The sequence below is a fragment of the Podarcis erhardii genome (genome assembly GCF_964252035.2).
Source record: "Podarcis erhardii genome assembly, chromosome: 10".
Taxonomy (NCBI): Eukaryota; Metazoa; Chordata; class Lepidosauria; order Squamata; family Lacertidae; genus Podarcis; species Podarcis erhardii.
The window spans coordinates 74,586,049-74,611,505 of NC_138500.1; the positions used below are offsets into that span (position 1 = coordinate 74,586,049).

The window sequence follows — 25,457 nt, forward strand, 5'->3', positions numbered from 1 at the left end:
TTAACTTTCTCAAGTGAGCAGGAGGTCAATGGAGGGGAGGAAGGGCAAGTCTGTCTACTTGTTTTGACTTTGGGCTTGCAGGGATAGAAGGAAACTGGATTTCATAAACTGGAGCAAAACATTTATTGATGTTCACATTTGGTCAGATCCAGGTAAAATGGTAACCATGTTGGGGTGTGTGTTTCTTTTTCCGTGTTTAAATGCATTTTCTGCTTCAGTTACCACTGGGTGACACTGTTTGACTAGATACTTCTGGCTTCCAAAAAGCTTTGTATTTGTCTTTAAAGATGCTGTCGTGCCATAGCCTGATAACTTAACCCATACTAGTTCTAATCTTAAAAGTACCCAGAATAATTCAATGGATGCATTATGGAACATCTTTTCAGTGGTAAAATTCTGAAGTAAACAAGCTACAAGAGAGAGAGCACATTCTCTACAGATGTACTGTTCATCTGCATGTTAATGAATTTCTGATTAATTTTTGGGAACAGGAGACTATCATTTGGAGATGTGTAATGCTGTTTGTGTTTCCTTCCCCTTCCAGTCCTCCTGTTATGCATGGTTTCAAGTTTCATAAGCGATGTTGACGGTGCTTGCCGCATGGCTATTTACTTAGGGATGCATTTTTATAATCGCTCATATTTTTTAGAAATAACTGTTATCATACTGTAGTTAATTTAGGATCTTGGGTCCAGGGCTTGATCCCAGTTATGTGGACCCTGAATAAGAGGTTCAGTTTCAACCCCAATCCCAGCAAGACCTCTTCCTCTTTGATTTATTGTTTTTCTAGGCTGTATTTCATTCAGTTGAATCCCAAAGCAATACAATAAATAACAATAACAGCATAAACCAGAACAGAACATCACAAATGCAGCATAGATCATATGAAATAATTAACAAATCATCAATAAAACAATTACAATTGATAAAGCACTCTTTCAGCCATGGCCTTCCTCACTTGACTTCAGATTGCTAACTGACCCCCCAGCCTCTCTTACCTTTAGCTACAGACCATTTGCAGAAACCAGCTGGGGAGCAATTCACCCTTCACAAAACTTAACACAGTTAAAATTGCTTCCCTCTAACGCTGTCTCTTGAATCTTTTATGTTTCGACTCTTCTTTAAACAAGCATGACTTTACTGGCCTTGTAAGAGCAAAGCAGTCTGTACGTGCTCAGAGGCACAGTTTGCTCTGACTCCAAGTGAACTGGCAGGTGAGCCGAGCAAGAGGCAGGTGAATGAGATGGCTAAGTGAGTTGAGTGGGCAAGCATAGGGAGGTGAGAGGTTTGTGGCCTCCGCTCACCTCTTCGCCTGGAAAAGTTGACACAGAAATAAATTTTAAATAAGCTTCATTGTTTAGGCCAGCCTTCTTCCCCAACCTAGTGGGGAGCTGCAGTCGAAAACATCTCAAGGGCACCAGATTGGGGAACCTGGCTTAGAAGGGCTTTAGGGAAGGTCTGTGAAAGACACCTCATTGCTTTCCCGGAGGATTTCTCACTCAGCTACCCCTGAGAAAATTGAGCTATCTTAGCTTGAACCGTGGTTGAGCTTTCTTTGTGATGGACCCACCTGTCTTTTTGGCCTCAGCCTGAGCAGGGCAGCTTGCAAGGGGGAATATTGGGGAATCCCAAGCAATTTATTCTTATCTGTTAGCTTCTGCACAAGTAAAGGTCCTGCAGTGAATGTTGGAGGAGGAAAACTGACTCCCCATTGAAATGCTGCAGTTAAGTGGAAAACACAGCACCCGAGTCTCACACAGCCCGTGTCTCAAAACTAGTGAGTGAGCTTCTCTAACATATATGGTCCTGAGAAGCTTTTGCAGAATTGTTTGAGGTAGCTTCTCTTTTATATTTCCCAGTGATGTGCACTTTGTGGGAAATTTTCCTATGCAAATTAAGGTAATTTGAATTAAAGATTGAGTTATCATTGGGAAAAGTTATGATGGTCTAGAAGAGTGATCTAATTTGGCAGGAAACTGAATTGTACAGAGTCCCTCCCTGGAGATGCCAGCCGTGGAACCTTGCGAAGCAGACCTTCTTCCGCTGAGCTGCAGCCCTTCCCCTGACTTTTAGCAAAGCTGAAAACTGGGAAGTTGCTGTGTTTGCCTAATACTGTATTTGCAATGGGCACCCATTCATTGTTACTAACAAAGTTATGAAATGGATTTTTTTTCACAGAAAAATAAAGCGTGGGAAAACATTTCACCCATATCATTGGTCTTTCCCAGCAAAGGATCTGCAGGATTTTAAATCTTTTACATGGGGTGATTAGTGCATTTGTTGCTTTAGTACCTGAGACCCACTGAAGAAATATATTTCTAAGTAAGAAGACAGGTGCAACTAAGAGACTCCCCCGCCAACTAGATAAGCTCCCTCTGCCTTTCAGCCTGTGTGAATTAAGCTTGGGGCTTCCCAGCCTGCACGGCCGTAGCTAATGGCTCCATTAACTGCTGGAGTAACTCCTGCCACGTTTCCAGGATCTGACAGGGCACCCAACTGACCAGGCTTGCCACCAGTCACATTCCAGGATAATCCTCTGGTTTTATATCTTGGGCATGGCTGGCCTAATTGCATGTCTCTTGCCAGGCTCGTAAAGTTCACCTTAGTTTCCCCCATTAATTCTACACGGAGTTGAGTGGATTTGTGAGAAAAGCCTCCTGCTGTAGACAAGAAAAGGTAAACAGTAATTAACAGCAAATGTTTGTGCAGGGACTGGGCGATTTAAAAGAACTACAACAGGCTGGTGCAGCCCAGTGCCTTGCAGACTCAATGGAAACCTCTGTTCCTTGACTTGTGACATTGCTACGGCACAGTCTAACAGTCCAGCACATGCAACAAAGGGTGTTTTAATGGGCGCATGACCAGCTACTCCTGCACATGGCCCCTTGTCCCTCTGACAATTAGCTTACTCCCTATACAATTGGGAGATAGGAGTGCATGAGGTTTACAAAGTGCAAGAAGGAATTTCTGATGTTGGAAAAAGGAAAAGCACCAATGAGGCTAAAGTGACTTACACATCTTTGCATGCTCACAGTATAAATAATCGTATCTCTACCGAGAGAGAGAGAGAGGGAGAGAGAGAGCTGTGTGGGAGCTCACTAGTCGTTGCTTCAGATTCTTTTATCAAAAGTATGGAAAGAGAATGTAAATTATTTGCATGTTCTCTACTTCTGGTTCTGTGCATTCTCTGTCTTTGTGTTTGTTGCTTTGGAGTGTTCACAATTCTGCCTTATCTTTTAAACCTTGTTGCGACCCTGTAAAGTGGGTTAGGGAGAGGTTCTCGGATGTTGTAAGATCCAACCTCCCCAAGATGTCTTCTCCCTCCGCAAATCAGATGTCTTAATTTGTAGCTCAGTCTCTTAGGGGAGAAGCATTTATGTCAGAATTTTCTTCATTTGCCGTATTTGTCCTATTGACAAGCCGCCTTAAGCAGAACGGAGGGAGACGGCCGGTGCCTTTGGCTCAATAGAAATCCTCCTGTGCAATGGGGCAGATATTTTTTTTTTGGGGGGGGTGTTGTGACGTGGGGTTTGTGATTTCAGCTCTCGTGACATAATATGCTGGAGACAGTTCTCTAGTAACACAACTTTATTAAAGCAACAAGACTGAGACTTGAGGAGGGGAGAGCTACATTTATAGGGACAGGGAACTAGCTAGAAAGGATACATTTTGGAGGGAACAATATCAGGCAATCACAGTCCTGCCTTTTGGAGGCAACCAATATGACAGAGGATCCAAATACAGCAGCTTAAATGAACCAATAGTAGCTGTACCCTCTGGAACCAAAAGGCAGTTACTTTACCCTAATGCAAATACAGACAATAATAATACAGATATAAAATCCTTTGACTCAATACACAACAGGGTGCATGGAAGAACTGCAGCAGGAGAGGAATCCTTGTTTCATGAGTGGAGGCCCTCTTAGGATTACATTGGATCTCACCCAGAATCTCCTAAAATGTTACAGACTTTTGCCTTGGGCTCAGTGAGCAGAGGTTCTGCAAGCTCTTTAACATGGAAAGAGGCATATTTCTAGCTTAATAATTAAACTGGGCTGATGGTTCTCTGATATTTACATTCCTTAAATAACCAAAAGCGAAACCACACCCTGCTGTCTTGGCTTAACTGTGGCTGTAGTTTTTCTGCTCTGGTGAGTTACTATGAATTGTGTTATTTTATGGTGAAATGTCTGAAACTCTAAACTTCCCAATACACATAACTGAGAGTCAGGAGTGGTGGTAGTTCTTTTAAAAACTTATTTAGCTTGTCTCTGAGAGACTCCTGTACTGTAAAACGTTTACCTTTTGAAATGAGTCTCACATGCTTATTCCAACAAGAAAGATTTTCAAGTGATGGACAGAATTCAAGAAGCATAGAATTAAGGGAGTTGGGATATCATGGGGCAACTAAGTACAGTGGTACCTCGGGTTAAGAACTTAATTTGTTCTGGAGGTCTGTTCTTAACCTGAGGTACCACTTTAGCTAATGGGCCCTCCCACTGCCGCTGCACCACCGGAGCACAATTTCTGTTCTCATCCTGAAGCAAAGTTCTTAACCTGAGGTACTATTTCTGGGTTAGCAGAGTCCGTAATCTGAAGCATCTGTAACCCGAGGTACCACTGTATTTTTTCCAAATTTCAAAGCTGCACTTCTGGGATGTTTTGGAGTAAAGTGTTCTCACTATTTGGTACTACTTTTACTCAGAGAAAGTGAGGGCTGACTTGTTAAACTCCAGAGGACTCAAAAAGATAATTGAAGACTCATGCTTCTTCAAAGGCTACAAGATGACATCCGGCTAAGTTCTGCTTTGGTGTAGACCCATAGAAATATTATCCTTGGGAACCGTGTGGTAAAATAAAAGTGGAAAATAAAAGAAGCTATGTCTCTGTTTTTGATTCTTGGGGCCTTTAATTGTTTCTGTCTGCAGGAGCTGATGCTGTTTGCAGCCTCCCCAGGCGTCTAGTCGGCCACTGTGAGAACAGGATGCCGGACTAGATGGGCCCCTGGCCTGATCCCACGGGGATGTTCTTCGGAATCAGCTTATTTGTTCTCTGTTCACTTAGTCTGTTCATATAGTTCCCTTTGTGCCAAAGCACACAAGGCTGCTTACACTTTATAACATTGGTTTGCAGTCTGAGGGAGCAAAAGGTGCAAAAGGAACTATGCAACTTGTTTTGGGATGTTTATAACTTGAAGTATAGTAAAAGAGCCTAGGAACCCATGATGCTGCCTTATAGCGAATCAGATTATTGGGCCATCTAGCAAAAGAGTGTCTCTGGTGGCTCTCGCAGTAGCTCTCCAAAGTCTCGGGGGGCCCTTTTCCCGCTCTTGCTGGCTGAGATTTTTTTAACGGGGTGTGCCAGGGATTCTCCCTGCGACGGCTGTGTTTTGCTGCTCGCAATGGCATGAACTCCTCTGAATGCTTGCAAGGTCTGAAGTTGCTCCAACTCCTGCATAGGATGGAGTCCTGGATAGTAAAATGCCCTCCATTTTATTTTATTAATGTTTTTTTCATGGTGTTTTGGTAAGAAGCATTTTAGGAAAGATGATGATTCTATTTCAAGAGAGCCTATGTAAGAAATGTAAAAACATTGCTTTGAGATTATATTAGTATATACGCAAGCTAAAATAAAATTATTACTTATTAAATTTGTATGCCACCCTTCATCTGAAGATCTCAGGGTGGTTCACAGCATAAAAGTACAAGATAAAAACACAAACTACATAATAAAAACAGGAACAAAAACAAACCAATAACCCCCCCCCCCCGACACATTTCAAAGGGTATAGGATGTTAATCAGCCCAAGGCCTGGTTGAAGACCAACGTTTTCGCTCGGCACCTAAAAATATATATAATGGAGGCACCAGGTGAAGCTCCCTAGAGAGATCCTTCCACAAACGGGGAGCCACTACAGAGAAGGCCCGTTCTCATGTTGCCACCTTCTGGACCTCACCTGGAGGAAGCACACAAAGAAGGGCCTCAGATGAGCATCACAGGGGCCAGGTTGGTTCATATGGAGATAATAATGGCGTAAGGGCCCTTTGTTCTCCAGGTTTGCAGAGTTGTACCTCGGGGTTGGCTGGGTTGGCTCCCACCAAGGGCACAGGCTGGGTGTGTGAGCAAAAATTGCAAAGAAAGACAGAGCTGGCAATTGCCATGGGCCCAAGGGATGGGGTGGCGGCGGCTGATGCAGCTCCTTGCCAAGGGTACAAGGTGGCCAAGGGACGCCTCTGAAGGTTTGCAAGGGATAGAGGTGCACATACGGCAGCCACGTACTTCGTTCAGTGATAGACAGCCTCTGCTCTGTCATCTCCCCTCTCTGCTCCCAAATGAGCCAAATGGCTTGGGGTCTGCTACTTGCCTCACGCTGTAAATACCCGCAGGCCTCTGAAAGCAATACAGGGTTTTGGAAGAAGCTTATAGGAAACATAAACAGTTCCTATGGTGGCATACCCACCGAGTGCCCAGGGCTCAGGATTGCTGCGAAGTCCATAGCATTTTCTGTGGGGAAGCGGCTTCTCCCCAGGCTCTGTGGTCTTGAGGAAGATTTCCAAGGGAAAGTCCTCAGCATAATCCTCTGCCATTTGTTCCCTTATTGAATAAATTAATCCTTTTAAAAGCTCAACTAGTTAATAGGTCAGGTGGCAGCCCTACCCATATGAGAGGATATTTGATTCACGTTTTCTTGTTGCTAAATAAAATGGATTGAGCCAAGGATGTTTTCTGTGCCTTACAGATAACTCAAGTGAAGATTCTGAATCCAGAGAGCCTTCTCTCGTTCCCAGAAATATAATGGCTGAACCAGATTACATAGATGAAGACAATCCTGAGCTAATTAGACCCCAGAAACTAATTAATCCTGTGAAATCATCCCGGAATCATCAAGATCTTCATAGAGAGCTCCGCATGAATCAGAAAAGGTAAGAAATAAGGTGGTAAATTCTGTAGCTAACAGAACTTTAATTTCCAGTCACGAATGAACAGGCACCTTAATCCTGGAAATTAGCAACTGTCCTTGTGCCCTTTCAGCTAATTCTTAATTTGAACTACAACTGCCGTTGAGGGCACAGTATATTTAGGCTTCTTCCTTCAATACAGACCCATGCATGTTTGTGGCTGCACAGAGGAGTTGTATTGGGGAGGGGAGCACGAGCCTGAGTGAGGCCCGCTCTCAATTTCCCCACGGCTCATCTTTGGGGTGAACTATTGGTTTGGCAGGAATGTTAGTTGAGTATGTGTGTGTACCCTACTATTTCATAGAAAAATACCAAAGCGGCTTACAATAAGACATAAAACCATGCAATAAACTGTACAAAACTTAACATTTAACATACAGTTATGTGCACTCCACTTCCCTAAGCCGCAAGAAGTGCCAGGTGGCACGACATACCCAAATTTGGGTTCCTTCGTAAGGAGGAAACATAAGCCACTTGACATAAGCACAGGTTGCATGCAGCACCACGGCTACAACTCCATGGCATCATTAAGATCCTGTTGCCACCCGTGAGGCAGTTCCACCTCTCTCACTTCCTCGCCTTGACTGTGCCAACAATCTCTTGGTCCCCTTTGCTTGGGGGAGTTCCCTATCTGACCATTTCAAAGTGGCCCAGTATGACGGAGCAGGTCCTTGGCACTTCAGCTCCCTCGTACAGACATGGGCGGAGGATCCTGGGCAATCACCACTCCTCTTGTCTAAGCCAGAGATGGCCTTAAGGCAAACCTGTGGCATTTGTCCTCTTCACTGATAGCCAAGTTCAGAACAGTGCACATTTTGCTGCATCTTTGAACGTGCCCTGGAATACGGGTCCAGTAGGCCTGCAACTTACAGTTCCATGGTGGGTGGGTTTACCAAAGTCATTTCCCCCAGAACCTCATCCCCTTTAAATTTTTGAAAACTTTTTGCCACACAAATAAAGCTGAATTTGCACAAGCTAAGTGTGTGCAAGTTGTGGGCTTTCTGAATATCTCACGTAGTCGGGGAGTCATTCTTTGGAAAAATAGGAGAGACTTCTTTGGCATAAATCATACTGTATTTATAGCATTAATATAAAAAGAGCTATGAGAGTATTTTCAAGGGAAGAAGACTGGTCCAATGTGCAGTAGGAGCAGTAACTCTCAACCCCCCTTAATCAAAGAAGCATATTGCAGAGAAGATGAAATGAGACAAATCCATGAAGTTCTATGTTGTCTGATCCTTCCTTTTATGTCTTTATAATTTAGTTTCATGGGGCGTACAGTGACCTTACCTCCAAGTTAAGCTTCTTTAATAAAGTTTACTTCTGTAGCATCCATACTTGTCAGGCTGTTGACCATTCATGAAACTGATATTCTTCTAAACTTCATCTCAGTTGTCGCATGGTGAGAAAATCAATAGCAAGACCTTTGAAATTCTGTTCAGTCTGCAGAAAGTGTATACTTATTATAGAGAGCCTCAACATTTTGCTTGTGGAAATTGATAGGACTTGGTTTGGTAGAACTATTTAAAACAGGAAACGAAAAGAGTGTTTTTCTTTTTGAACAGTTGTTGTTTAGTCATTTAGTCATGTCCGACTCTTTGTGACCCCATGGACCAGAGCATGCCAGGCACTCCTGTCTTCCACTGCCTCCCGCAGTTTGGTCAAACTCATGCTGGTAGCTTCGACAACATTGTCCCACCATCTCGTCCTCTGTCGTCCCCTTCTCCTTGTGCCCTCCATCTTTCCCAGCATCAGGGTCTTTTCCAGGGAGTCTTCTCTTCTCATGAGGTGGCCAAAGTATTGGAGCCTCAGCTTCACGATCTGTCCTTCCAGTGAGCACTCAGGGCTGATTTCCTTAAGAATGGATAGGTTTGATCTTCTTGCAGTCCATGGGACTCTCCAGAGTCTCCTCCAGCACCATAATTCAAAAGCATCAATTCTTTGGCAGTCAGCCTTTATGGTCCAGCTCTCACTTCCATACATCACTACTGGGAAAACCATAGCTTTAACTATACGGACCTTTGTTGGCAAGGTGATGTCTCTGCTTTTTAAGATGCTGTATAGGTTTGTCATCGCTTTTCTCCCAAGAAGCAGGCATCTTTTAATTTCGTGACTGCTGTCACCATCTGCAGTGATCATGGAGCCCAAGAAAGTAAAATCTCTCACTGCCTCCGTTTCTTCCCCTTCTATTTGCCAGGAGGTGATGGGCCCAGTGGCCATGATCTTCCTTTTTTTGATGCTGAGCTTCAGACCATATTTTGCACTCTCCTCTTTCACCTTCATTAAAAGGTTCTTTAATTCCTCCTCACTTTCTGCCATCAAGGTTGTGTCATCTGCATATCTGAGGTGGTTGATATTTCTTCCGGCAATCTTAATTCCGGTTTGGGATTCATCCAGTCCAACCTTTTGCATGATGAATTCTGCATATATGTTAAATAAGCAGGGAGACAATATACAGCCTTGTCATACTCCTTTTCAAATTTTGAACCAATCAATTATTCCATATCCAGTTCTAACTAGCTTCTTGTCCCATAGAGATTTCTCAGGAGACAGATGAGGTGATCAGGCACTCCTATTTCTTTAAGAACTTGCCATAGTTTGCTGTGGTCGACACAGTCAAATGTGAATTTTGAACAAGGTGTTTTGAAGAGTTAGCCAAAGGCAAACTGTTGTTTGCTGGGAAAGGACACTGACTGTATTTTTCAACATTCTGGATCAAATCTGATTTGGTCTTGTAATCTTACATTTGTATCCTGCAGTTCAGAATGAAGATGGCAATCTTCTGGTGTCCATCTGCCTGTTCCAAAATGTCAAGTTAAAGGAAATCATTCCCTGATCTGAACCGTCCCCCCACCATGAGGGCCCCCCAAATGGCAAGGTGGCCCTCTCTCCCCAGCTCCTTACCTGGGAGAACGACAGGTGAGCATTCAAGGAGACCTGGATGCCTCACACTGACTGAGCCGTCAGCAGCTGTTACTGGTCGAGTGGGCTGCAAACTGGGATGGCTTTCTAACTCTCCAGTGGAAGTTTAGGTGCTTCAAAGTGGACCTGTTCACACAAACCCTAAAGGAAATCTGGGGAAAGACAGCCAAAGTAGTTTTGGAAGCCACATCTCGGCTGAGAAGCGCTTGGTTCTTGGAGCTGATTCCTCTTTCCACATTCCTTCCTTATTGCTTCTTCTGCGCCAGGGCCGTCTTCCGCAGGGCCTGCTCCACAGTGGATCCAGCTTGTCACCTGGGGTTGAAGTGGTGGTGCTGCTGTTGCTGTGCTTGTTACATTTATATTCCGCCTTTCCTCCAAGGAGCTCAAGGTGGTGTACATAGTCCCCCTGCTCCATTTTATCTTCACAACAACTCTGTGAGGTAGGTTAGGTTGAGAGGCTGTGACCGGCTGAAGGTCACCCAGTGAGCTTCACAGTCAAATGGGAACCAGCAGCCTGGCCTCCCAGCTGCACTCATGCGCTTGCTTTGAACACACACAAAGCAGTCATTGCCTGTATCAGATGCCGCCTGGCCTCCGCATTTTCATGGACTTATACTTCTGTTACAAAGGAGGGAACTGGCTCCTTCTGCCTCTGGGAGGGCCCATCAAAGCCTGACACCTTTCCTGGGAAATAGGGTCCAAGTTCTCCCTAGTGAACCCCTCTCCACAGTTGTTTAAGTGCAGGTTCACAGGGCAAGGGGGAGACTGCAGCAAGGAGGAGGAATACAAAGTGTTCCCTTTCTGCCCTAATTTTGCATCCAGTATGTTGCCGGCCTTGAATTCAGATCTACCCAGCCACTCGTAGTTCTTCCTAAAGAGTGATCAAGTTGACACAGAAGTGGAAGACAGCAGTCATGGATTTCCTATTATAAAGCAGCACTGAGTTTTCAGTGGGGCACATTTCTGTTGTTCTAAAGTAAAAGGTAAAGGGACCCCTGACCATTAGGTCCAGTCGTGGCTGACTCTGGGGTTGCGCCGCTCATCTCGCTTTACTGGCCGAGGGAGCCGGCATACAGCTTCCGGGTCATGCGGCCAGCAGGACTAAGCTGCTTCTGGCGAACCGGAGCAGCGCACGGAAACGCTGTCCTAAAGTTCTTGATCATAAAAAGACAACTTATTTCCCCCCTTTGTTTGTGATGTGAATGTTAATAGCATCTTCCTTTATAATTTATAATAAAGCAAGGAAGTGGATAAAAGTTGAGTGATGACTGTGATAGCCAGAACAAGTAGATTTTTGCCTATTAATCTTCATGGCCAGTGTGACATTTTATCTGTCTGTCTGTACCACACAATTTGTCAAGTTGGGCAAATCTTTTTATCTCCTTTGGCTAAAACTCTCTTAAATGCCTTATTTTAACACACAAAAGTATTATTCAAAGGAGTCTGAAAAGTACACTCTTTTCAGTGCCAATATAGTAAGAGAAAGTTGGCAGTGAGTTATGCCCTACTTTAATTAACGGGATTAAGCATCAAAGCTTAAAAAACTAGCACCTTGGAAATTTTTTATTAAAGACCTAGGGAAACGATTTTAAATTCAGTTTTCATTCAGTTTCAAAGCAGATTCAGGTGGAACTGAACTGCATCCACATAATAGCATAAAGTCTTTTAAGTAATCCGGAGACGTTTGTTTCCCCATACAAAGACGTCCAATTACACAGTAAATCTCCCTTCAGTGCTTCCATTTTTCTTATTAACAGCAGAGTACATAATTCTAGATTTCCCCTAGTTTTCATTGAAATAGCAGTTTGTGGAGAAGCACATTGCAGACTTCTGGTACTAGGCTTCCTTTTTTAATTCTTGATTTTTATTTTAAAGGGAAAATGGGCTGCTCTATGGAGTGTTTTTTATAATAAATTTTTATTAGTTTTTAACAATGTATAAACAAAATGGTTGATGGATAACAGTCATCAGGATGCTCATTTGAGTATTTTAGGAAGGAGTACCAAGCTTAAAAAAAATTGTCCACATCAGATATATTATTCAAGGCATGTACCTTCTTCGTTTGTTTTTTGGATAGGGCAGTTGTCCATACATTCTGTCACCATCGTGTGATATTCAGATGTTCAAGTCCTTTCCAATTCTGTGCTGTAACTAATTGTCAGAAGAAAAGTCTGGAATCATTGAATCATAGAATTTTAGCATTGGAAGGAACCCCGGGGGTCATCTAGTCCAACCCTCTGCAATGCAGGAATCTCAAATAGATCAAACATGACAGATGGCCCTCCAACCTCTGCTTCAAAACCTCCAAGGAGGTTTTGTGCAAAAGAAGGATCGAACTTTTTTTATGTATGCTACAACAGCAGCAAGGATACTCATTGCTAAATGCTGGAAAACTCAAGATTTGCCCACGCTGGAAGAATGGCAGATGCAACTGATGGATTATATGGAACTGGCTGAGATGACTGGCAGAATCCGAGACCTGGGAGAGGAACTGGTGGAGGAGGACTGGAAGAAATTTAAGGATTATCTACAAAAATATTGTAATCTGTATGAATGTTAAGAAAGATGTAAGATTTGTAACAACACGGCTCCAACAAATTAGTAATAAGGAATATAAATTTGAAAGTAATTGAAAGAAAAGACAAATTTTGGATAAACAATATTTCAAATTAAGATCTCAAAAGTGTGATTTAAATTCTAAAATTTGAAATTTAATATTGGATAATTATATGATATGAATGGAAACAAGTAAATAATTTGCTAGCAAAATTTGTGAGTTCAGAATGCAGGAACAAGAGATGTGAGGAAGTCCAAAGAGGAGAATGAAATGTGGAAATTTGAAAAGATTATGTTATTATGTATTTTTTTTTGTCTATTGTTTAAAAAACTTTAATAAATATTATGAAAAAAAACAAAAAAAACAAAACCTCCAAGGAGGGAGAATCCACCATGGGCCAAGAGAGTCTGTTCCACACTTCTGACAGCTCAAATTGTCAGAAATAATTCCTTAATGTAATAAAGCAAGGTGATCTTCCTTAAAAATAGTTAATGAACCCAAACTTGGATTGCACAGTACTTTCTGATTTGCAATATTACTTATTTCCACGAATACGATGCCTTCCCAGAATGGCTGTACTAGTTCACGCGTCTCTGAAGCTGCCCTTGAGCACCACCTAGTGACAAGCACCCCGGGTGGAACATGCATCTCCCTCTACAAACCGACTTTGAAGCTCTGGGAGTTGGCTGCTCTTGCAGAGATGCCACTTGGCTCAGGAAGGCTGCTCTTGGGCTTCCGGGACTCAGGGAGGTCACACGTTAGGGATTGCACTACCAGAACCACTCATAAGGCCAGCTTTTCAGAACAGGATTAAATAGCATTGGTTTCCCAAAATATCATGGAAGATCAGAAGTTAGTCAAATCACCTAGCTTCTATGATAGTGGAAAATAAAATATAATACTGTGTTGTTGTTTAGTTGTTTAGTCGTGTCCGACTCTTCGTGACCCCCTGGACCAGAGCACGCCAGGAACTCCTGTCTTCCACTGCCTCCCGCAGTTTGGTCAAACTCATGCTGGTAGCTTCGAGAACACTGTCCAGCCATCTCGTCCTCTGTCGTCCCCTTCTCCTTGTGCCCTCCATCTTTCCCAACATCAGGGTCTTTTCCAGGGAGTCTTCTCTTCTCATGAGGTGGCCAAAGTATTAGAGCCTCAGCTTCAGGATCTGTCCTTCCAGTGAGCATTCAGGGCTGATTTCCTTCAGAATTGAGAGGTTTGATCTTCTTGCAGTCCATGGGACTCTCAATCAGCCTTCTTTATGGTCCAGCTCTCGCTTCCATACATCACTACTGGGAAAACCATAGCTTTAACTATACAGACCTTTGTTGGCAAGGTGATGTCTCTGCTTTTTAAGATGCTGTATAGGTTTGTCATTGCTTTTCTCCCAAGAAGCAGGCATCAACAGTGATCATGGAGACCAAGAAAGTAAAATCTCTCACTGCCTCCGTTTCTTCCCCTTCTATTTGCCAGGAGGTGATGGGACCAGTGGCCATGATCTTAGGTTTTTTTGTTTGTTTGTTTGTTTGTTTGTTTGTTATTCTTCAGACCATATTTTGCGCTCTCCTCTTTCACCTTCATTAAAAGGTTCTTTAATTCCTTCTCACTTTCTGCCATCAAGGTTATCTCATCTGCATATCTGAGGTGGTTGATATTTCTTCCGGCAATCTTAATTCTGGCTTGGGATTCAACTGTAGCTTCTTGTCCCACATAGAGATTTCTCAGAAGACAGATGAGGTGATCAGGCACTCCCATTTTTTTAAGAACTTGCCATAGTTTGCTGTGATCGACACAGTCAAAGGCTTTTGCATAGTCAATGAAGCAGAAGTAGATGTCTTTCTGGAACTCTCTAGCTTTCTCCATAATCCAGCGCATGTTTGCAATTTGGTCTCTGGTTCCTCTGCCTCTTCTAAATCCAGCTTGCACTTCTGGGAGTTCTCAGTCCGCATACTGCTTAAGTCTGCCTTGTAGAATTTTAAGCATAAACTTGCTAGTGTGTGAAGTGAGTGCAATTGTGCGGTAGGTAGTTGGAGCATTTTTTGACACTGCCCTTCTTTGGGATTGGGGTGTAGACTGATCTTCTCCAAACCTCTGGCCATAATACTGTGGGTAAGATTATAAGAGAACGCCAGCACCCATAAGGCCTTTCCCAATAGAACTACTTACTGAAGGACCAGGCTGGATGGTTCCCCCCCCCCCCCGGCCTGCCAGCTGATTGACTTCATTATCTTATTTATACAGCTTTTATTCATTCTTATTGTCCCAATGTTTTTAGCTGTTTTTTTAGGGTTGCCTGGAAAGCAACATATAATTACATACATTAGAGTAAATATGCATCAGTATGTAGATGGCATCAGTGAAGCAAAAAAACACATCAAGGGTTTTCTTGTAGCGGAGGTTTAGTGACCTATTTCCTAAGTCCATATAGGTAAAATAGATTGCGCACTATAGCCCCTTATTATTTTTGCATAGTAATTTTGGTTTTCAGAGTGTCTCTAATGGTGACACTCTTTGTTTATATTTCTGTAAAATACTTGCCTCTTCTTTTTTGAAAGGTAGTGATGTTGCTATCTTTTGCTGCCTAAATAAACTCTTTCCCTCCCCAAAACTCAAGGAAGTGAGAATTTTGAAGATCATTAGGCTGCATGCTTCTGCCTTTACAGAAAATGTTGACAAACTCCAAATGCGTTCTGCTCGTTGACAGAGCCACTGAAATAGGAAAAATGCATAAACATTATGAAGATTCAGTCATAAGCCGTTGTTCAAAAACTATTTCTACCAGAGCAGTAATCTTTAAATTTCACATTGGCTTCTGAGAATTGGACATGGAACTATTATGGGTGTTAAGAGGGCGCATTCTGCGATGCATGCTCTGTTGGACTGCACTACTGGCCAGATATTTGAGGCTTTGTCTCATCACTGTCACTTTTGCCCAGAAGAAATCCAGCACTTCTCTGAAACTCTGTGGTACAGGGTAATAGTGGAAGTGATTTATATTTGGGGTGGGGGTGGGGGAACTAACCTGTTGTTTCAGTTCTTCTAATTAATGATAAGCTTCCAGGGAGTCACGGTCTGAATCTCTGCGCTAGAGTAACCTCTGTAGTTCATTGTCATGAGATGTGCCTCTTTCCCCTCCTCTCTTTGCTTAAAATATTACTCAAAATGTGTTCTTTCCTCACATACTGCATGCATTAAGTGTGCCATCTCTAAGTTTGGAAGCCCATGAGGATTTTGTATCTTGGGCTTTATTGCATCTTCACAATATTTCCTTACTTGTTCATTTTCTCATTTTATGTGATCTTTCGCACAACATAAAAGCCACTTCTAGGAATCTAGAAAAAATGCTGTTGCAGCCCTGTTAACTTGGGAAATGGTGAGAGTTTCGTATTGATGAAATTTGGGGCAGTATAGTAGCATACAGATATTTCCTGCCATTTAAAGTTTAGCACAACTTGGCAGTATATTGATCGAAAAGCCGCAGTTCTCAAAAACCTCACACATACATTATGTAAAAGAATGAAAGTTTACTACCCCCCCCCCTCGCTCGTTCTCCCCACCTCTTTTCTCCCCATCAAAGTCTCACATTGAATATGACTGATCTGTAGAAAGGACTTTATGATCTGAAAACAGAGATGATGTATGTACCTTTGTAACCCAAGAAAATCTTAATAAATATGTTTTGTTTTGTTCAAAAAAGCCACAGTTCCAAAGCAAACAAAGTACAGTGGTGCCCCGCAAGACAAATGCCTCGCAAGACGGAAAACTCGCTAGACGAAAGAGTTTTCCATTTTGGAGGTGCTTCGCAAAACGAATTTCCTATGGGCTTGCTTCGCAAGACGAAAATGTCTTGCGAGTTCCTCCCCCCCCTTTTTCTAAGCCGCTTATCCGATAAGCCGCTAATCCGCTAAGCCGTCAATGGGCTTGCTTCGCAAGACGAAAAAACCGCTAGACGAAGAGACTCGCGGAACGGATTCTTTTCGTCTTGCGAGGCACCACTGTACCACAGTCCAAAAGAAATGTTAGAAACCAGAAGTTCTAGCACTACAACCAGCACAACTAAGGCATTAAACCTGACATCTGAATGCAGCCTTGATTCCTTCCTTCCTTCCTTCCTTCCTTCCTTCCTTCCTTCCACCCATCACATGAGTTGAAGGTGGGAGCACAGAGTTCTTGTCACTGGGATCTTTTGCATTATAAACAAAAATGATGAAATGGGTAAAGTGTGATGGAGGTTTAAATATGTTAACAAGCTGTAAGATATATATTACGAAATCTAGTAAAATGCTATTTTTACTCTTGCTAAATATTTCATCTTGCCAGAAGCATAATATAGAGAAATTGAACAATGCATAATATATCAAGTCATTCGTTGACTTAATAGTAAAATATCTCAAGTAGTGATTTGGCTTTGAGATGATTTGAGGAAAAATTTGGGGAAAGTGGGCTGTTCTAATACAGATGGTTCCATACCTTGAAGCAGATTTTAAAAACTCCTTTAGAAACAGGCAAAGGAGGAGGCTTTGTGAAAATGTGCTCAGTATCTGGTGCTAAAGTTAATGCACCAAAAACTACAGTATATTTTGAAGAGGCCATATATTCTTCAAGGTAAATGATAAAAATAGCAGTGAAGTGAAGGCCACAAGGACTCATCTTTTTTAGTTAAGATTTTTCTTCTTCTTGGCTTAAATGTTTTATTTTCATGAAAATTTCCCATCCTTCTCCCAGGAAGGCTGAATAATTCAGATGATAGGACCGTGTTTCAGACTGCAGGGTGAAATAATGGTGGAACTCGCTTTAAAAGTGAAGTGGTGGGCAGGGGGAGTACCTGTGGAGCTGAAATGGGGTGCCTGCGTCACAGTCCTTGCCTCCCCTTCCACACCGTCTGTAATCAGGTCATTGTGTCGTGTGCTTCCAGTCTTCCCCAGGGAAAAGCACGAAGTGGCGTCATGTCTCAAGATGGGTCCCAATGTTGTGGAGAGGGAAGACTCATTGGGCATTCTGCCCACAACTCCCTCCAAGCTCACTTGGTTGAGCAAAGCAGCCCCACAAAGCCCGGGTTTTGCTGCCTGGGGGAGCGGGGGGGGGGGAGCTGGATGACACCTTCCTTCACCAATTTGCTCACCAATTTTCTTGGTGTGAAATCAAGAGAATGAGCTAAACATGTATCCAAGGACTGAATTGGGCTTCACGTTTATGTTGCCTGAAGATCAGTAATATCTTTTCTCTTTTCATAGGGAGCATGTAATGGCTTAACTTGGGAATTTGAGAGCAAGAGGGAAATGGAACCAGTATTTTATCGTTTGAAAAGACCTGGTGGACTGCTCTGTCCCAGGAGACTAGGGCCCTTCAGGATTTAACCTCCTTCCGTCGGGCCTGTAAGACAGCTATTCCGCCTGGCCTTTAATTTGAATTCAGCCTGATCTTTTATTTCCCTTCCCTTCTCTTCCCTCCCCCTCCCCTTTTATGAAGATCACCCGCTCTGAGACCCCACAGCTAATTCTCCCCTGGCCTCCTCGCTGGTCCAAGTAGGACCAGTTCAGCCAGCTAGCCCTGCGGATTATCTAATTGATTTTTGAATTTTATTGTTATTCATGTTTTTATATTGTATTTTATGCTGCTTTTATAATTAAGTGTTTTAAAGTGTTTTACATTTGTTGTTAGCCACCCTGAGCCCGGTTTTTGAACCGGGAAGGGCGGGGTATAAATAAAATTATCATCATCATCATCAAAGTTTCATGTCTCCAAACAACTTCGGTGTGATTATCCGTATCCTAGATTGGGAAACTGATCTCAAATTTGAACAGCTTAGCTAAGATGATACAGTCAAATGGAGAGCAACCCCACATGGCTGCAACATTTAGTCAATCAGTTGGATTGATCTAAAAACATTTTTCATTCAAAAGGTACTCCCAAATAAACCTATTTACAAAAACATCCTGTTGCAGACAATTTTTAAACAAGTATCATATTTTTCGCTCTATAAGACGCACCAGACCATAAGACGCACCTAGTTTTTGGAGGAGGAAAACAAGGAAAAAAATATTCTGAATCTCAGAAGCCAGAACAACAAGAGGGATCGCTGCGCAGTGAAAGCAGCAATCCCTCTTGCTGTTCTGGCTTCTGGGATAGCTGCGCAGCCTGCATTCGCTCCATAAGATGCACACACACATTTCCCCATACTTTTTAGGAGGGAAAAAGTGAGTCTTATAGAACAAAAAAATACGGTACTTACTGGTGCTGGTTGCAGGTTATTTTCTTGGGTGGGATTGCTTTTTCTAAGGCTCTGCATGTTACAAATGTGTGCATGTTATCTGAAAACAAACAATTTCTTAAAACTATTCATATGAAGATTTGTGCTGATTTAGTAAAATAAATGTATATGATCGCCTGATTTCTCACCAGATGGCTGTCCTCTAATATAATGGGAATATGTCATGTCAGTAAGTAACTCAACGCAGAACCCTCTCCCTTCTTTTGATAGGGGTCTTGCTCCTCAGAATAAGCCGGAGCTGCAAAAGGTGATGGAAAGACGAAAAAGAGACCAAGTTATCAAGCAACAGAAGGAGGAGGAGGCACAAAAGAAGAGATCGGACCTGGAAATAGAGCTGCTCAAACGACAACAGAAATTAGAACAGGTAAGAGGGCAGGAAAATGGTATAGAATAGACTCGAGGAGCTTTTCTTCTCTTTATTATAAAGGTAAAGGGACCCCTGACCATTAGGTTCAGTCGTGACCGACTCTGGGGTTGCGGTGCTCATCTCGCTTTATTGGCCGAGGGAGCCGGCGTACAGCTTCTGGGTCATGTGGCCAGCAGGACTAAGCCGCTTCTGGCGAACCAGAGCAGCACACAAAAATGCCGTTTACCTTCCCGCTGGAGCAGTACCTATTTATCTATTTGCACTTTGACGTGCTTTCGAACTGCTAGGTTGGCAGGAGCTGGGACCGAGCAATGGGAGCTCACCCCGTCAAAGGGATTTGAACCGCCGACCTTCTGATCGGCAGGTCCTAGGCTCTGTGGTTTAGACCACAGCGCCACCCACGTCCTCTCTTTATTATAGATTTCATTAAAAATTATATACTAAAACCTCAAAGTGATTTAAAATAAAATAATAAAATAATCTAGATCAGATTAATGAATTCAGTACCACAGAATGTGCTGGAAACTTTCAAAATATAAAAAGAAATGTGATTGTTAGTTGCACAGCTGACGTTTGAAAACAACTGGTAATACTAGGTTTAAAAATTATAGGAGAAGATTCATGGAAGAGAAGTGTTGTAAATATCGATCAGGCAAGATGATCAGGGAATGTGTTCTCATTCTCTCAGGGTGACCCTGGAAAGTTGGAAGTGAGGGACCAGGTAGTGAAATAGACCCAGACCCTCCTTGTGCATGTATGCTGCCATCGAGCCTGAGCCCTGCACATTAACAAAGTGCTGAATCTGGTTACGCTCACTGCTTGCAATTAATATTTTGAGAAATGCCACTCTGATAATTTCTTCCTTCTTTTTTAAAATTGATCTCTTTTTGTTTTAAGCTTGAACTTGAAAAGCAGAAGATCCAGGAGGAGCAAGAGAATGCACCTGAATTTGTAAAAGTGAAAGGCAATTTGAGGAGGACAGCGCAAGAAGCTGCAGAAGCTCAAGACTCCTAGAAGAAGGACCCTTTCAGACTTGAAGCCATTTCCCCAGTGGCTGCTGCGGAGAGGCGTCTGCCGGATCTCTCACCCAGTTGCCCTGAATCTGGGTGGAAAATGAGCTCGTACGTGGAGGTCAACGTCTGGAACATGTGCAGATGAACATGTACACACCAGATAAAACTCGCCAATAATAATGTGGAGATCAGAGGATAAACAAGCAACCTGTTGTCAATTTAAAGTAGTTGACCCCGGGAGGGAAACAGATTTGAGTTGTTGACATTGCTTGCTTATTCCTGATCTGAGCTTAGTGGGCATCTCAGGCTAGTGTGTGTTATTATTTTTTTTGTATTTCCCACTTTGTGAAGTTCTGCTATGCAGAAGAGCAAAGTGTTCTGAAACCACTCCTTGTCACATTTTGTGTGGAAACCCTCCTTCAGAAATGACGCCCCCCCCCCCTCCACGGTCTCTAATGTAAATAGACGTTCCTTTAGACTTGAAGTTGGAGCTCTTTTGTCCTGCTACTTGTGTGTGGGCCAAGGTGTGTCTTATTGCCATGAGGGAATCTGTAAGAAATGAGTTATAGGAAAGAACTTAATGTCTTCTTCTGCCTTTGAGCAGTTTAAGGGTGTTGGTCGCCTGCGCCTTTCTGGCCCACTGCACATTCGTGGCGCTGGAATGCTCACGGATGAGTGGCCAGTTTTCTCCTCCAACCTTGCTAAGCAGCCATGCTGCTTTTACCATGTTGTTCTTCCTGTGCGATGTGCACTTGGCCATGTCTAAATTGCCACTGGCCTTTTGTTCGTTTGTTCTTTCCTTCACGGTGGTCTAAAGAACAGCATACTAGATCCAGCCCTACACTGCAGGGGGTGGGGTGGCCTATGTTCTCTTGGCAGCAGTCCCCGTTGTGCTGCATGGACTTTGAAAAACAGTTTGTGGACCACTTTGTGGAACAGCATGCTGCTCTTCAAAGAAGAACACAAAATCTAAAACAAACTGGGCATGCTTGAACTCTCACAGGCCTTTTGGAGCTGAATTAGTTGTTTTTTGGGTTCTTTGTGCTTTGGGCAGTTTGAAAACAAATCCCGCAGGCATCTGGTTGGCCCCAGGATGCTGGACTCGATGGGCCATTGGGCTGCTCCAGCAGGCTATTCCTACGTTCTCAAATGGCCGTAAAATTCAGCTCTGCAGGTACAAACACTTGCAACTGCTTCTCAGAGCTTGACTACAGGGTAGAATATCTAGGAGCTTGAAATCATTATGCCTGCCCATGCAGTCCTATACATGTCTACTTTGAAGTAAGTTCCACTGAGCTCATTGGGACTTACTTCCAGATAGCTTACAACCTCCGACCCACTTACCACCGGGAGGCATATATATTTTTTCTGGACGCATGACCCAGCTGGCCATTTTTATTTTTATCTTTTGAAAAGCTTGATTTCTGTGGTTCATTTCCCTGTTCAGTTGATGGAAAACCACTGAAGCCCAGATGCAAAACTATATATTGTCAGTGGGGAAGCCATTTAAAGGGAAAATGCCAATTTATTATTTTTCCTAGATTTCTATCCATCTATTCCAGCTAGGTTTAGCAGCTTTTACAATTACATTTAAAATCACTGGGCATGAGGCCCAGTGTACAGGATAGCCCATGATACTCCAATCTGGATATGGTCCTTAGACATGTTTTTAGTTTTCTACACAGTCTGGAATCTGGGTGCTTTAGCTGTGGAAGCCTGCAATACTTATGCATAACTACAAACAAAAGAACCTAAAATATGGACTTTCAGGTCCTCTTCTAAACACAGTCTCTGACCTTAGTGATTCCAGTACTCTTGTGTGTCAGAGAGAAACGTATATAAATAATTATTTCATTTTTGGTTTGGGGTGTGCAGCTGAGGAATACCTACTGCTTGAAACCTGCAAAGCTGGCTTTTCAGCAAAGGCCAAAATGGTTGCTTGAAAGATTCTCAAGATAGGTTCAGATCATATATGTTTCAGTAGCTGCAATTCAACAGCTGCTTACATCTACATTAGATGAGGATCATGTCCATCGGCTTGTTCTGGCAAGCGGAGCAAAATGAGTCTTTCTTTTGTAATTATATCCAAGCAAAAAGCGTTTGATACCAATACCAGCTTGTGAAAGTGATGTGTTCTGTCATTGCTGCAAGCACTGGAAATTGGAAAAACAATTTCAGGACTGGTTCCTGGGGACCAAATGTTGACAAAGAGCAGCCTTGCCTTTGGCATAAAGCTTTTCAAGTTGTCAGGGCGCAAGCAGCTCTTCAGAGAATAAAATCGCATTATAAATCCAAGTCAATGATAAATAAGTTTTGCCAAGATTTAATTTACTTCTAATTTAAATCCTGACATGGCTTATTTATCATTGGCTTGGACTAACATTTTTGGAAGAGAGTGTGGATGTCCCTAATATGAAACCCATTAATAAAGCAATGCTATTGGGTTGCTTAATATTGGCCAAATCTGGGGTCTTTATTTTAGAAGCAGTGGCATCTTGCGCTGCTTTTGCAAAGCAGGCTCCTAAATGCCCAGTAGCTGCCTTGATTTCATTCCTTCTCATTAGTATGTAGATGGAAGTTGTGGACATCTCTAATCTCAAAAGAGGTCACAGCCCATGTAGTTGCACTGCGTCGGCTTTGCCACTGATTTCCCCTACCTTAGCCTAACTTTCTGTACTGCCGTTGGGGTGGGAGGAGCACCCAGGAAAACCTGCCTTAATGCTTTTATTTTATTTTTTAAAAAATCTATATTTATTGGCTTTTAAGAACTTTAAAAAATAACCGTAACTGAAAAAAAGATGACTGCATGTGAAATGTCTCCCTGTGTAGCTCCAGCTGATGCTGCTCCCTGACCTTTCCCCCTTCTCCTGCTTGCCTTTTCTCCTGCATTTCCTCCCTCCTTATGTCTACGCAATTTCGCCTCCTTTTTCTTCACCTTGTGCTCAAGCTGCCATCACTCCCACCTCCGTCTGCTCCCAAAGTCGCCAGAAGCTTACAAAGGCAATCCCTTTGCTTTGGCTTGCTCTCCTCCACTCGCTGTTTTGGGGGCTTTGGCAAGATTTTACCAGAAATGAGCACCAGTTCTGGTGCTGCTTATATTCTGGCAGCAGGGGGGCCTGCAGGGGTTCTGTCAGGGGTAGGGGTGGGTTCTGCCCCCCATGGCAGGGTCTTCACCCCCCCTCCTGCTGCGCGCAACGGTAGCCCTTCTGCTCCGCCTTTTCCAGTGGCTGTTTTCCATCCTCCCGTTTCCGTTTTCCTCATTGTTCTGCCTCCTTTTGTTTTTGGTGCCTCCTCTTCCTCATGAAAAGCTGCAGTTCTCTTTGTCCTTGGCATTTCTGCCTCTTTCACCACAGAAACTGAGAAGCACGCGGGATGGATACCCCCATCTCCCAGGAGAGCCTCCTGCAAGGGGGCCTCCGTAACGCTCCTGTTAGCTGCTGCATGTTTCTCAGGCTGGTTTTTTTTACAGATAATCAGGAATATTTCAAGAGTCCACTTCCATTGCAAGCTTCTGGCTCAATAGGTAAATCAAGGTGTTCAGAACAACTTGGGAGTAATGATTCCAAAATGAGACAGATGCATTTTGGCCCAAAGCCCTCTGAACGTGATAGAGAGAAGCCCTAAGATCATAGCATTGTAGGACAGGAGGCCAAGGCTCATCTAGTACAACCTCCTGAAATGCAGGAATCTCAACACATGGTTCCCTATCCAGTTTGAAACCAGACCAGACCCTGCTTGGCTTCTCAAATGTCCTGGCAGGTTTATTGCTGCCCTGCTCCATCACTGAGCTCTGAGTCAGACCTTTAGCTGGATGCACAGAGGAACCTCTCTGGTCCCAAGTCCTTGTGGATGGTGGGCTCAGCTGCCTTCTGAGGTAAGGAGAGACGTTTCCTATAGTGCTTAAGGGGACCAGCCCTGCTTTGTAGATACAGCACGTATGTAGTAATCTTCGGGGAGGGGGAGAGTAATACTACTAAACTACTAGTAGAATGTGAACCTGCTTTAGCCCATATCAGAAGTCTGCCAGACTTTTTGTGTAGGAATCCAGAATCTTGTTATGTGTTGGTATGACGGACCAGTGACCTGACAAATGATGTCAAATTGCTTGAACTTTTTCCCCTTTTGTTTTTCCTTAATTTGTGGAGCTGAATTAACAGTTTTCACAACTGAGATTCTGTTCGCCTTTCTACCTTGTTCTAAATCTTCAATCTGCTTAATATTTTCAGTTGTGCTACCTTGGTTTGAAAATGCCGGACTCTTTTTACAAATCGCCTCTACTGATGAATGCTTTTAAAACCTACTTTATTTTTAGCAAGTTAAGATAGCAAATTAATATTACCTCCCTTCTCTTGGAGTGGAGTTAGTCTCTTTTATGTCTCCATTTGTTTCTGTGTGTACATATATAAATATTAAAAAGGGAGCCTTAATGGGATTTGTTTTCGTAATTTAATATTTTTTGTATTTGCTCTTGCCTATTGGTTTTTAACAAAGTGTTACAGAATTGAGGATGGAATTCTTAGAACCAAAGTTAATACTTAATAAAAATCTTCTACATGCTTGGAATATGCAACTGTGTGGGTGTGTGACCTTGGTCTCCGCTGCATTCAACACTCTCTCTAGTCACTTCACATTGAATTTTGCCTCTTGCAGGGAATAATGCCAGGGTCACATTGAGTGACCTTTCAAATTACTTCCATGGCTGTACACATGCAAGGTGTAATTGACTGATAAAATTAGTTTGGCAGAGGCCAGTCTCCCAACTTCCTTGCATTTATAAGTCTGGAGCAAAGATTTTTTTACTCTGGATAGTGGAGTCTTAAATGACGTTTGTTCCTCTTCTGCCATCTCTCAGCAAATGATGCAATGTTGAGCTGCGGCTTCTGTCTGTATCCCAGTGGTCAGCTGAATGCACTTGGTGTTGGTTTCTGCTCTCTTCCACTGTGCAGCGAAGTGCTTGTCACGTGACAGGTGTTTACATTCCACAGTCAGTTGCTGTTGGGTTTTCCCACGGGAAAGGGAGACTGGATGTGACGTACACTGGTTTCCTGTTTTTCTCTGTTCTTTGCAGTTCAGTTGTGTTGTTCTCTCCGTGCTTTAGAGGAGAGAGGATGCTTTCTCTGCTCCGGCAGAGGCAAGATGTTTTTCTGTAACCTACCAGCTTTGAAGTGTAAATAAAGCAATATAGAGTATGTTGGCACGTACTCCTCATCATTCCGCTGTGCACGGGACACTGCAAGATCAACAATAAATGGTTATGGGCTCCAGGAATCGGAACAGCGGCAGAGGGACGGATCGGACGGTATCTGCTCTGCGCGTCAAGATGATTGATGAGGTATGTGCTACTGCTCCGGGCAGCCTGCCAGCTTCTAATTAAT

At 43.1% G+C, this 25,457-nt stretch overlaps 1 protein-coding gene across 2 annotated transcripts in view; it reads left to right on the plus strand.

Annotated features, from left to right (window-relative positions):
* FAM107B (family with sequence similarity 107 member B) overlaps nucleotides 1-23,119 on the plus strand; it is a 113,413-nt gene extending 90,294 nt beyond the window's left edge. For both annotated transcript variants that reach the window (XM_081879232.1, XM_081879233.1), the window contains 3 exons: nucleotides 6,739-6,922; nucleotides 18,913-19,066; nucleotides 19,967-23,119. In XM_081879232.1, coding sequence (XP_081735358.1) covers nucleotides 6,739-6,922; nucleotides 18,913-19,066; nucleotides 19,967-20,083 — 455 coding nt within the window. In that variant the 3' untranslated portion in view covers nucleotides 20,084-23,119. The remainder of the gene's footprint in view (nucleotides 1-6,738; nucleotides 6,923-18,912; nucleotides 19,067-19,966) is intronic.
* Nucleotides 23,120-25,457: the final 2,338 nt, after the last annotated feature.